The 10,027-nt window shown below is 36.9% G+C and overlaps 1 protein-coding gene across 1 annotated transcript; it reads right to left on the bottom strand.

Moving 5' to 3' along the window:
• Positions 1 to 622: 622 nt before the first annotated feature.
• On the bottom strand, positions 623 to 7,209 carry LOC113057462 (uncharacterized). The gene is made up of 10 exons (XM_026224895.1): positions 6,790 to 7,209; positions 6,414 to 6,746; positions 5,582 to 5,647; positions 5,363 to 5,443; positions 5,111 to 5,197; positions 4,824 to 4,915; positions 4,621 to 4,706; positions 4,248 to 4,520; positions 3,237 to 3,344; positions 623 to 2,660 (listed from the first exon to the last, which is right to left on the bottom strand). The coding sequence occupies exons 1-10, from the start codon at positions 7,207 to 7,209 to the stop codon at positions 2,434 to 2,436; spliced, it is 1,773 nt and encodes a 590-aa protein (XP_026080680.1). The 3' UTR covers positions 623 to 2,433.
• Between the last annotated feature and the right edge of the window lie 2,818 nt (positions 7,210 to 10,027).

Here is a 10,027-nt window from a genome sequence, read left to right as displayed (position 1 = left end):
CAATATTCCGGTCCTTAGAATCTTCCCTTGTATATACAATGAAATACAATTTTAAATATTCCAGTCAAGTATGGAAAATATAAAAAAATCCAGTACCATTATGTAACTATTGATTTTGATACAGCAAACGAATGCAAATGATTGCAAACGCTTGTTGCAATCTTATTCAGTAGGTCACACAAAGAATTAAAAGTCATTTTTAAAAAGTACAAATTGTTCAAATAGCCATATCTAGAGACAGAGACCAAAGGCTTTTGGACCGACATAATTGAATGGTAGTTTATGGAGGTACATGACCCAATAAAATATAACCAGTGTAGTGTTTCTATTTTACCACGCGTTTAAAGGAAGAAAGGCCACATTGTGAATACTCATTGTGCTCATTCAAACTGTAATGACCTTATTTTCTTACAATGCTTATGAATGCATTATTTTCAAGATTCTTTACAATCTGATCATATTTCCACATGTAAAATATCTCAAATAATGCATTACATTCTTAAATTGTTTAAAATGGTCATAGACATCCATGCAACCAATCTCGAAAGATCATGCATGACCCAGACAGTAAAAAACATCTTCTCCTGACACACTGCATTAGTTTAAATACAGAAGGCAACGCTAGAGTATATGTGAATCAAATGTTTAGTTTAGAAAGAAAAACAACATGTTTAAGGTACAGTTGGCCAAAAATGTTCATTACTGACAACATTTGCTCACCCTCAAGTAAATAAATGATGACAGACCTTTCATTTTTGGTTGAATTAACCCTATAAGTCCACACAGAACTCACACCAGCAGATGCAGAGAAACATGACAAGCTGAGAAATAATATGTGCCAAAACCTCAGAGAAACTGCAATCCATGCCAAAAACAGACCATAAACGAACTGAAAACCACCTCAAGTGGAATGTGGTAGGAACACTGAACACATTAGCTATCGAAAGTATCATATCAGTAGATTCAGTACGGCAGTATTTTACAGCTGTCATCACATCCACAGCAAACTGCACTCATTTATACACATGAAACAAATCTGGCAAATAAAGACGTCTCAGCACGGGAAAATGTTGAGGTCATCCATAAATGAAAGTTCACACCTTTAACTATAAAGTTTTGATAGAATATAATATAGTAATTATGTTTAGTGTGAACCGATCATTTCTCACCCTCATGATGTTCCTATTTTCTAAGTGTTTTTTATAGTTTGAACTATATTCTGTCTAATACTTTTCATTGACAGACACTTTCATTCAGAGTTTTGGTACGAGCCGAAGTCATTACGCTCAAGTCTGTGCAACAAAGTGACCCTCCAGAATAATTGGAAACACGTTTTATGTAACAAAAGGGTTAATTGTGCTCCAAAACGACAAGAAAGCACCAAGGGAAGATTTGCAGAGTGCAAAAATGCCCTAAATTGATCCGTCATGCCATTTATCACGAGAGGATTTTATTTCTAATTTATATTTTTGTTTTACCATTTATATATATATATATATATATATATATATATATAATATTTTTTTTTTGCACTGAAAAGTGAATTTTTTTAAGATTTGTAAAAAAAAATATTAATGAATTGATTTTAGTGATTTTTTTATTTATTTGATAAATGGGCATCATGCTGTCATCAGACGTCCTGAGTTCGAGTCCCAGTTTTATCAGTCTAACCTAAAAAAAGTGGGAAAATGCCAAAGATAAAATCTTTTAGTTGGATTTAAAAGACTAATATTATATAATATAATTTAATGCAAAATTGAATATACCAATATAATATAGCTAGTTTATAATGCATTAACATTCAGCCCACAGCCCTCAATCAAGTGAGATTTTTGGACTTTCATATTAAAATGTTTGGGTAGGGAGTAAAATATTAAATTTGGGTCTGTTTCTCACACAAAGCATGACTGTTTTATGACTGCAGAGCAATTGGTATATAGTGGAGGAGTCATAAGCATTACTGTTATAATACTTCTGTGTTGTGCTTTTGTCTTTTTGGAGCTTGACAGACTTCAAATATTCTCTGTGTTTCTTCTCTTCTCTAGCTTGCTACTAAATAGTCTAAAAAACCTGCTGGCGTTGCAAATTTTTGTTCCTCCTTGTAATTTGCTTTGGATAAAAGTGCAGCTAAATGCACAATGTTCCATTAAAGAAAGAGTCATATCGGTTAGGAACAACAACATGAGGGTGAGTAAAAGATTAACTGAACCGTCCATGAGCCGATATCAAAACGGCTGATGAAGTGAGAAGAAGTAGGAGTGAACATTACACATCTTGAAGCAACACAATCATACAAGATCTCATTCAAAAAAAACTATACACAAATGGTTCTCCATCAGATCCATAAATAAATGTAAGAGAAATGTTTTGAACTTGTGTCCTGCACATGTGTCAGTCAGGGTCTTTGACCTGCAGTGTCACAGAAAGTGTCCATCACTCCTTTTTCCCAAAGAACTTCCTGAAGACGGATTTGTTGGGGGGTCGTGGGAGGCTCATGTAGCTCCTCATGGGCAGATCGGTGTTTGATGAGGCTGTCGCTGTGCTTTTACAGACTGATGGCATCTCACCATCTCTGATGAAGAGAGTCACTGAGTAGCTGGAGCTGCTGTCCTGGCCTCTGCCTGAAGGAGGCGCTACAGGCTTGATCCTCTGATATGTGGCTGTAGAGATGAGTAATAAGAAATGTTTTTTAAGGAATAATTATGCAATTTTCCTTCCATTATTTAATTTCAATAGTAGGCATCTGTTGCCAAAAAAAGAAGAAAATAATTTTTTTTTTCATCTGATTACATTTTAATTAAATTGTTATTTTTCATGTCTTAATTTGATTACCACAGTTTTGGACAATAATTTGTATTAAACCATACAGTTAAAAATTAATTAAACCATTAAAACTGAATCTAGAAAAATTTTGGCCGAAAACAGAGAGTTTAAGAAAAATAGAATGTATTTTATAGTATATGCTTTTTGATTACTAACATTTAAATTAACCATTAAAACGGAATCCAGAAAAATTTAAATGGAAAAAATTGAATTTGGGGGAAGAAATAAAACATTCCATATGGCTGAATTTCTTTTTGTTTTTACTTTTAATAAATTGTTTCTTAATGTCATGATTTTTGACTCAAACTGAATTCAACCAGCTAAACAGCACCGAAATGTTAAAAAATCTTAGGGCCCTATATTAGTTTAAGTGCAGCTGAATTCAGTCCTAATCGTATGTGGCTCATATGTACCTGAGGTAAAGGAGTGTGAGCGTCTCTTTTCGCTGGTCCAGCCCTGAACAGTGGACATAGAGGATGGTTTCTGTCTCAGAGACTCGCCATGAGAGTCGAACTCATCCTCTACAGAGAGAGAAAAAACACAACACAGAAAATGAATCATTCAACCTCTGCAGTACAAGGGCAGACAGTGTAAGTGAGTAACAAAGTACTCGAGGTGAGAAATAATGTGACCAAGGTGGAGATGACAAAATCCAGAGTGCTTCTCCAGAAATAGAAAGCCGCTGACAGCAAACAGATGTGACCATGCCTCATAATGTCTGGTGAAGCGCTGATCAGCACCAGAGTCCTCTACTGCCCTCTTTTGAATGTCTAAAACATTTATCTGGCATATTATTTATTTATTACTTGAATGAGCTGCTGAGAAAGCTAAATTTGTATCAAGTATATGCTTTTAAATCCCCTATAATAGCATACTTAAGATATATATATATAATTTTTTTTTCTTTCCTGGACAAGGCAAAATACTGATTAAGACAATTATTATCATTATAATTTTTTTTTTTGTAGTGCTATTTAAAGTAATGCAACTACGATCAAGCAACTATCTAACAACATATTTATACAATTTATACACATTTATTATAAATTAAATACTGAGAGCTATGAGGGTTTATAAAATATGACTAAGCCTTGAGTAATTTATATAAATGAGACATAATAATAATGGACAGAAGCATTAAAATATTGCAAAATGCACGGCATTGTATATATATATATATATATATATATATATATATATATATATATATATATATATATATATATATATTTTACATTCATAAATACAAATAAATTATAAAATTAAATTATGCTTACTAAAGCTACATTTATTGGATCAAATGAATTAAAGATTATTTTTTAAAGATTAAAATTACTGTTTTGTATTGAGATATATTTAAAATTGCAATTTGTTGTTATTTTTTTCTTAGTTCACTGAACTGTATTAGTCTCACAGTTTCTTACCACAATGACCCGCATCTGAAAACGAGGGGTGCAACAGATCCTGATGCCTTTGATGGATCTGCAGAGCCTCGCTGGTGTGAACTATAATCTCTTTGGTTCGGCCTGAGGTGGGCTGACTCTGTGCTAAAACAGTGGTGGTGACATAATTTCTCATGAAGCAGTGACATTTATCTCCACACTGACAGCCAGTGATAGCAGGAGAATGTCTAGGGAGCGTCGCTGAAGCTGAAGACCCATGACATGTTGATCTGTTCACTACAGAATCAATAGACGCTGTAGAAATCAGAGGATTGCATGTGAATATGAGTGGTCATATAATGCAGCATTGAAAACTTGTTAATGACAGACAGGCAGACAGTTAATGGTATATTACCAGTGTGTGCTTGGATTCTGAGGATCCATTTCTTCATCATGAATCGGGACGGTGCACTGAGGAGATACTCCGATCCATCCCGCAATCTGAGAGAAAAGTGAAGTCCTTCAACTGAATATGTGCAGGTAAAAATGACTTAAATAACTACTTCCATCTCTAACTAAGACAAACATGAGACGCCATTTAGTTGTTCCGTCATTTACCTCAAGGAGAAGCAGTTGGGTTTTTTGGTGTACTCTGGCGATGGTTCACACACCGCTCCAATTAGATTCAGAGGAAGGCTGGTCACACAGCTCTATGGGGTACAAATATAGAGTAATTTGGCTAAACTAATACCTTTAGATACTTTCCAGCTGCCATTAAATGTAATTCAATAACAATTTAATCATGGTTCAACCTTGCAATGTAACTAATGATGTCTTTTTGCAATAAAGGAACACAAAGTTTTCTGCTTGGTTGCAAAGCCAGAACATGAAGTCTTCAAGCTTACCATGAGTGTATCCTTCCTGTCTTGATAGAAACATATTGTTTGTTTGTATAGCACAGCATGATAGGAGTTCCACGCCCTGCATGGTGCCTGAAATAGGGAATTTATTTTATTGGTTACATAAAGACCAACCGAAATGCAACCATCATTTGACGTCTACCAAAGTAGCCTGCAGGTAAAACATGAGTCATGAGACACACAATGCGTATTTCTTGCGGTTGGGGTCAAGGAAATATCTCTAATTGTGATATTTACCTTCTTTCCACCCAGCTGTAGTTTGTGTTTCCTCTCCAGTGTACCTTCCATAGATGGCAGTTCAAGTTCTTGTCTTCCACTCTGAAAAACAACGGTCAAAGATTAGAATTAACAACATTGATATGATGAGATACAATAATTATTTACTCAATATTCTAAAGAACTCTTAAGCATATACTCTCTATTCTTGTATATTGTCTGCAATTATACTTTAGGTACCTGGATATCATTATCATTGCTCCCATTCAATCCCTTATGAACAGACAGGAGGCTCAAGGATTGGTCCTGCGGAGAGAGAACACAGATCAATGCACTAATCAGAACCTCAGTAGTGGGCAAAAATATATTAGATATGTTGGCCACAACTTAATTTGATGGCAAAGATTTCCGGAAGTTCCCACTTCAGCCATGAGCGTTCATCTCATTAATATCATTCTGACGTGTTCAAGGGATGTCCAATCCTGGTCCTAAAGGGCCAAAGTCTTGCAGAGATTAGCTCAAACTATACCCAACACACCTCTCCAGACGTTTCTAGTACACCTAGTAATAACCTCGATTAGATAGATAGGTGTGTTCAATTGGGATTAGCGCTAAACTCTGCAGGACAGCGGCCCTCCAGAAGTAGGACTGAAACCAGGGGACTTAAACCACAAAGTCACTGTGCTGCAGAGTTTAACTTTGACTTGCCTAAACACACCTGATCTGCCTGGAAGTTTCTAGCAATCGTGAAGACCTTGAGGTCCCTGGATCAGGTGTGTTTGATTGAAGCTAAACTCTACAGGACATTGGCCGTCTAAGAGCAGGACTAAAGCCACTTAGTCCTCGAAGACCACCATCCTGCAGAGTTCAGATTCAACTTCCCTTAACACACCTGCCTGGAAGTTTCTAGTATGCCTAAAGACCTTGATTTGCTAGTTCAGGGTATGTATAACTGGGGTCCGAGCTAAACTCTACAGGACAGTGGGCCTCCAGGAGTAAGGGTGGACACCCCTGACTAAAACAGTCCTAAACAACATCTAACAAGGCTTGACTGCCAACTTATAGACCTCACCTTCAGAAAACCTGTTTCCTTCTCCTCCTCCCCTTCCTCCTCCTCCTCCTCTCTATAATGGTAGATATACTTTTGCTGGTCCTGTATTTCAGGTAGTTTCAAGATATCTGAAGCCGTTTCATTAACAGTCACTTGTTTGTAAACCTGTTCCTGTTGAGTGAACGCAGCCCAAGACCTTCTGTCCCCTTTATCCAGAATTTGCCTTTCTTCCCTTGGGTTCTGCTGCTTCCCAGAACCGACCATAGTCTGGACATATGGTGGCAGTCTGATCTCCGCCACAAGAAGGTTGGGTGCAGAGGCCCGTGACCAACTTCCTGAAGAGCACTGCTTGTTCTTTGGGTGAGGGTTCCCGGTGCTGGTCTAGAGAAGAGGTTGCCTGGTAGCCATTATACATGATGTCAGAGTTCAGACTCTCTCGGTAGCTGTTGGTGTGGTTCCAGATGTCCTCCAGCTCCTCCTCTTCCTGCTCAAACTGTTGATGGTCAGGATGAACTGGATCATCAATGTCGAAAGATAAGGTAATGCTATTGTCCTTGGAGAACTCAAAGTTATTGTTGGACACTCCTGCATCCAGGGATGGTACCTTCCCAATGGTCCTCTTGGGCACTGGACAATCTGAGGAGTCTATGTATGGACCCTCGGCACATAACTTGAAGCTCCCAGAGCTGGAATGACCAGAGTCCACTGAGTCCTCTCTTCCATTGGCTCTGAAGTTCAACACTACATGAGATGCATGGCTGGGACTTAATTGCTGAGTGCTGGAGTTCTTCGCTGGCCTAATGGAACATGTGTCCATGAAGATTGTTAACCAAGGTATGGACGCTAGGACATACATGAATCTCTCCCGTAATTGAGCTGTGGTTGGCTATACCTTGGATGGCATCTTCTGGAACACTTACATAGTGGCTCTCCTTGTTCTCAAGTTGAGTCCCCATTTGCGTTCCAACTAACCACCTCTTCTTTGGGCACTAAACTGATCCCAGATAGATGTTTCTGTTGAATATTGGTCAGATCACTGACTGATGAGGGTTGATTCTCCTCAAATGAGATGTCCTCAACAAATGGAGAAGGTGGAGGAGGAAATTTATCTTCAGTAAAAGAAACCGTGTCAATGCTGATCCTTTTGGTGTCTTTACAATCAATTTTAAGGGTTACTTCACCTTGAGAAATTTGTTTGGGCTCTTCCTTTTGCACTGGACGTGAGCGGACTGTTTTAAAGGTGCTCAGAGCTGTTGGACGATCAATCTGAGTGTTCAGGTGATGAGAGTCTATCTTCTTTTGCTCAGGAGGGCCAATTGCGATGACATCTTGAATGCTAGGGATAAGGCTCATATCTTTGGGCAGGTCAAAGCTTAACACAGAGCCCAAGGACAGAAATCTGCAGTGGTTCTTCACATGTCCTTGGGTGGCAACCTCTAAGGTGCTGTGAACTGGAGATCCAACATCTCCAGAACATTCTGCCTCTATGTCTTTCACTAAAGGGTTTTTTATGTAGTCCAAGAGTTGAGTTCCATCGCTTTTTTGGTTTTCTTGCATTTTTCCGCTTCTTTCTTTCCTTCAGGGGCCCAAGTATGTGTATCGTATGTCACCGGTTCACGTACAGGCCCAGAGGAAAAACTATTTGCTCATTGGTTGCTTTTTCTAAGCTCAGGAGACATAGTTGTGATTTCTCCTATGTTTCTTGATTAAGTGTCAGCTGTTTATCAGATGTTTCTCCTAAAATTCCTTAGGAGAAACAAATATAGACGCAAATGAGAGATGTCTAAGAGAGTTAAAACTGAGATTGTGATGAGAGAAGCTTGAATTATCTCTTTATTGTCTAAATTAGGTGTCAGCTTTGTCTTCCCATGTTTCTCCTAAAATCGATTAGGGAGAAATAAGAGTAGACACAACTGAGACATGAGAAATATCTGAGACTTAATTGAGATTCTTATTTAGCTCTTGTTGTAGTATCAGCAGGGTCTCAGATGTTTCTCCTAAAATCCATTAGGAGAAATAAGAATAGACACAACTGAGACATGAGAAATATCTGAGACTTAATTGAGATTCTTATTTTAGCTCTTGTTGTAGTATCAGCAGTGTCTCAGATGTTTCTCCTAAAATCGATTAGGAGAAATAAGAGTAGACACAACTGAGACATGAGAAATATCTGAGACTTAATTGAGATTCTTATTTAGCTCTTGTTGTAGTATCAGCAGTGTCTCAGATGTTTCTCCTAAAATCCATTAGGAGAAATAAGAGTAGACACAACTGAGACATGAGAAATATCTGAGACTTAATTGAGATTCTTATTTAGCTCTTGTTGTAGTATCAGCAGTGTCTCAGATGTTTCTCCTAAAATCGATTAGGAGAAATAAGAGTAGACACAACTGAGACATGAGAAATATCTGAGACTTAATTGAGATTCTTATTTAGCTCTTGTTGTAGTATCAGCAGTGTCTCAGATGTTTCTCCTAAAATCGATTAGGAGAAATAAGAGTAGACACAACTGAGACATGAGAAATATCTGAGACTTAATTGAGATTCTTATTTAGCTCTTGTTGTAGTATCAGCAGTGTCTCAGATTTTTCTCCTAAAACTCTCTTTATTGTCTTGCTGTAATCTCTTTCAACACTAATTAGAGAAAGTGTTTTCACTCAGAGATTGCTCTTACTAAGCTCAGCATTTATGATTGTGATTCTCATCAGTGTCCACTTTAGGTTTCAGATTTGACTTCACGTTTTCCTCATAAAATTGCCCAGGGAACATACAAATAGACATAAATGAGACTAAAGTAAATTTGGAGAAGACATCCATGAGACTGTATTAAAATGAAGATGGGAGAGCTCTTAAGTGTCTTGCAGAAAGTTTTATTGCTCAGACGTTAGGCTGCTTTTACTGTGCTCAGTATGAGGTTAACATTTTCTTTGCTCATGTAGGTTTTCAAGTTTCATTTTACATGCTTAATACAATGGCAAGAAAATACAATATGGAAATCTTTTACAAGGCACTTCAAATAAAAATAAATAAATAAATAAATAAATAAATAAATAGTGTTAGATACTGCACATGAGTTATGTTTATACTTTGCAATCTCTGTAAAGACATATTTTAATCTTAGAGAAACAAGTTTTCTACAATATCAAACTAAAATATATAGTTTCTTTTTTACACTTTATAAGCAGCATTAAAAAAAAATAAATAAATAACAAATTCTAGACTGCAGCACAGCTACATATAGATACTTAAATACAGAAACAGCAAAATAAAATACCAGTAAATGACACAACATCATTGATGTAACACTACAATTACATAAACATTTAAGTTGATCTCATGCGACACTTGTTTATAAGGGCTTTCTTCAGCTTTGACTTTTCAACTGGTTTCCATCCATGACATTTGCTGCAGCTCATGACATAAGCTACAATTGGGGAAAAAGGGAAAATGTTACATGAACTGGTCAAGGGAAATTACTGTAACTATACTTTTAATCCCATTGTGCCTATAACATAACCAAACATTTAGATTAAATGTATGGAACATGAAGTTGACATTTGATAAAAAGGATTTAGGAACTTACTTAGTATTCCATTTACTTTACTTTTATCCAAAATTGTCTTGCCCTCTGGGGA

Source organism: Carassius auratus, chromosome 38, assembly GCF_003368295.1.
Source record: "Carassius auratus strain Wakin chromosome 38, ASM336829v1, whole genome shotgun sequence".
Classification (NCBI taxonomy): domain Eukaryota; kingdom Metazoa; phylum Chordata; class Actinopteri; order Cypriniformes; family Cyprinidae; genus Carassius; species Carassius auratus.
This window is presented reverse-complemented; position numbering and strand designations above follow the sequence as displayed.

Coding starts and splice junctions, on each gene's coding strand:
- LOC113057462 (XM_026224895.1), bottom strand. CDS start 7,209: ATGGACACATGTTCCATTAGGCCAGCGAAGAACTCCAGCACTCAGCAA. Junction 5,198..5,362: donor TACAGCTGGGTGGAAAGAAG/GTAAATATCACA, acceptor TCCCTATTTCAG/GCACCATGCAGGGCGTGGAA. Junction 2,661..3,236: donor CTCACACTCCTTTACCTCAG/GTACATATGAGC, acceptor TCATCTCTACAG/CCACATATCAGAGGATCAAG.